Raw genomic sequence first — 3,141 nt, forward strand, 5'->3', positions numbered from 1 at the left:
TGATGGGTAAGGGGGCAATAAACATTTTTAAGTGTATGCATGTGTAATCCATTGAGGACATAATATATGTGTGGATCAAATAGAAGACTTGTCCCTTTAACTCTTTTATAAAGCAAAAGTTGAAGATGCATTATTAAAAAGCCAATAATATAAATAAATGGTATACGTTAAGAACGACAAATAAATAAGCCATGCCTTGCTGAGTAATTAATCATCATACATATATAGAATTAACGTTTGTTTTTTTGTTTGTTCAGTACATACCAGTCCCACGTATCAGAATGTGAACTGAGAGAATTGTTAATAGATAACACTAATTAACCATTACAATACTGTCATGTTGCCTAAACGTAACATTTCTTGCATTGCTTGAACTTAAATATATTAGCCGCTTGTCAACAGTATTTATAAAGTGATAGTTTCAGATTAGATATCATCAAAGTTCCAATGTGTTCTAAGAGCATCTCCAATGTATAACTTCATTTTTTCCTCCAAAATAGAGTAAAAGTAAAAATAGAGTAAAATTGCTCTAACCCTACTCCATTTTCTACTCCATAATGGAGTGATGAACAAACAAAAAATAGATTATTCCATTTATGGAGTAAATTTCATTATGGAGTGAGATATGGAGTTGAGTTGGAGCATTCTTTATTCCATATTCACTTTTACTCTATTTTAGAGGAAAAAATAGAATAGGGATGGAGATGACCTAAGTTTGTTTATAGTTATGAATAGTCAGCTAATACAATTTCAGAAGCGGGCATGCCATTATAGGTACATTCACGAGATTCCACCGAAGAGATTCCTCAACCAAACTAGCTGTGGAATCTCTTCACAAGAACCAGAATGAAGTGAAGTAAAATCGCCTCTCTTTAATCAACAAAGCTAATTTGAAGTACTGCTGTTTGTCTTATACGTTCTATCCATTATGAATTCCAGTTAACTGAATCATTCAATGTAACACAGTAACCAATATCAAAGATTCACGTATTAAAAAGGAAAAATTCAGGATATAGTGTATGAAAAATAACTTCATCATAAAGGAAAATACAAAATTATATTCTTTCACATAAACCAAACTAATCACAAAATTTAATCCAAAGTAGAAAGCAAAACAACATATATTAAAAATAAAACAAAAATCACGAATTTGTAAATCCTTGAAACCCTCCACCTCAATGATCATAACTTAATTAGTTATATTCCAAAAGCAATTTTCAAATTATGAACGCATTATCATCAATAGTAAACTCTCAATCTTTAAACCCATCATCAACCATCACCATACGTGTGAAACTATCTCAACCAACAAGCGCGCGTGTGCAAATATATCAAATAAAAACCAACCCTATTACGTTGGCCGCCACGCACTAGCCCAAACCACCGGCTGATCTCTCCAACAAAGGAATATTCCGGTGGCATCAGAGCACGGTACCATCGACCAGACTCCTTCTTTATACCTCCTCAACAAAGCTCTGACGTCATCCGCCACTTCATCACTATACCCCACTGCCCCAAACCCTCCGTTCCTCATCCTCCTCGACCACTTCCTCGCCGTCTCTCTCCTCTCCGTCGAACCCGACGGCTCACAGGCAATCAAATCAACTATCGCACGTCCCGCCACACGTTCAAGCATCAACCTCTCGTTGCTCGTCCTCGGAAAACTCTCTTCCAACGACTCGAAGCAAACCCTAAACCAACGCAGACATTCTCCAAAAGATCTCAAGAACTCATCGTCAAAGCCTAGTTCTTCTCCGACAAGGTCAGCTTCTTCTTCGACCACGGTCACAATCCTCGGCCTTAACCGTCGGAAATTGGATATCACAGCGTCTCTAGGGTTTCCACGAGGCATGATCCCATGCATGGCGCCTACGCAGTTGATGGCCAAGACCTCGTCTGATTTAACATCGAGCTCGTTGAGATCAAATTCGGACAAATCTCCAACGTGGTGAATAATGTTTAATTTAAAAGGAACTCCCATGAGCCTAGCGAACTTCTCCATGCGGTTTCCTAGCTCTTTCATCATCCGATGCGACGCCGTTTGATCGTTGACATATTTATTAGCGACCACTACTGTGGTTAGCCTTAGGTGTGGCGTATCGTCTGACCTCGTGGCTAAAGCTTCTAGAAGCGTTGGCCATTGAGTGCAAAACGTCGAGCTTATGTCAACTATGTGGATCTTTGCCTCTCCGTCTACTGCTTCCAAGATCGCTCCATTTGCCGCCACGTGTCCAAACGTGGCCCACGGGCTAACCTCTTGGAACTTGAGCACGGTCTTGCGCGTTGACTCGAAGGAGCAAGTCTTCTCTGTGGATGCAGCGGTGACCATGGTTCGGTAGCATCGTTCGCCTGAACCGGTCATGCGGTTGAAGAGAGCTTGGAGGAAGTAAGAAGCGAGTTTCTGCTCGGTATTTCCGTATGGTGAAGAGAGCTCGTTGAGCGTCCAGAGTATTTGTTGCGCACGTGCGGTGTCTTTGTCGGAGAAGGCACGTGCGGCTTCGAGGAGGATCGAGTCTGCCCATTTGGCATTGGATGAGAAGTCGAAGGAAGGAGGAGTTTGAGGGATGGAGAAAGCGGAAGGGTCATTGTGGTGGCCGGAGGAGGAGTACGGTGAGGCCAAGGCAGCTGCTGCGGCGGTGGAGGGAGGGGTTGATGAGGTGGCGGGATGGTATTGGGCGGGAGTAGTGAAAGGAGAGTAGTAGCTATTAGGGTTGTTGTTGTGATGATGGTTGTGATGAGAGGAAGAAGAGGAAAGGTCTTCTTCATCCATGAATAAGTTGTAGCATTCTTCAACAAGGTCGTTTGGTGGGAAGTTGTTGTGGTTGTAGTGATAAGCAGTTTGTGGAGAGCCACTAGTGGTGGTAGAGGTTCTGCTTAACGAAGATTGATTTGTAATGATGCTATCGGATTGTTGCTGTTGTTGGAGACTGACTAACCTAAAGAGAGTATCCATTTTCTCTCTTTTAATATGAATAAGAAAATGAATAGAGGACAGACAAGAGAGATGGGAGACCCACAATATCTAAGATTTAATACTTTGTTATGTATATTGCATCAGCATCATGTGTGTTGTTTATATATTTCATTTTCTTTCCTTTTGTTTCGGTGGGAGTGGGTGAATCTTTGATGAAGATGAGTTGT

General features: G+C 41.4%; 1 protein-coding gene across 1 annotated transcript; it reads right to left on the bottom strand.

The window, feature by feature from the left end:
• Window positions 1–1,013: 1,013 nt before the first annotated feature.
• Window positions 1,014–3,141, bottom strand: LOC106386234 (protein SHORT-ROOT). Its single transcript, XM_013826416.3, has one exon. It carries the CDS (start codon window positions 2,951–2,953, stop codon window positions 1,352–1,354), a length of 1,602 nt encoding a protein of 533 aa, XP_013681870.2. The 5' UTR covers window positions 2,954–3,141; the 3' UTR covers window positions 1,014–1,351.

The sequence above is a fragment of the Brassica napus genome, chromosome A1 (genome assembly GCF_020379485.1).
Source record: "Brassica napus cultivar Da-Ae chromosome A1, Da-Ae, whole genome shotgun sequence".
NCBI lineage: Eukaryota > Viridiplantae > Streptophyta > Magnoliopsida > Brassicales > Brassicaceae > Brassica > Brassica napus.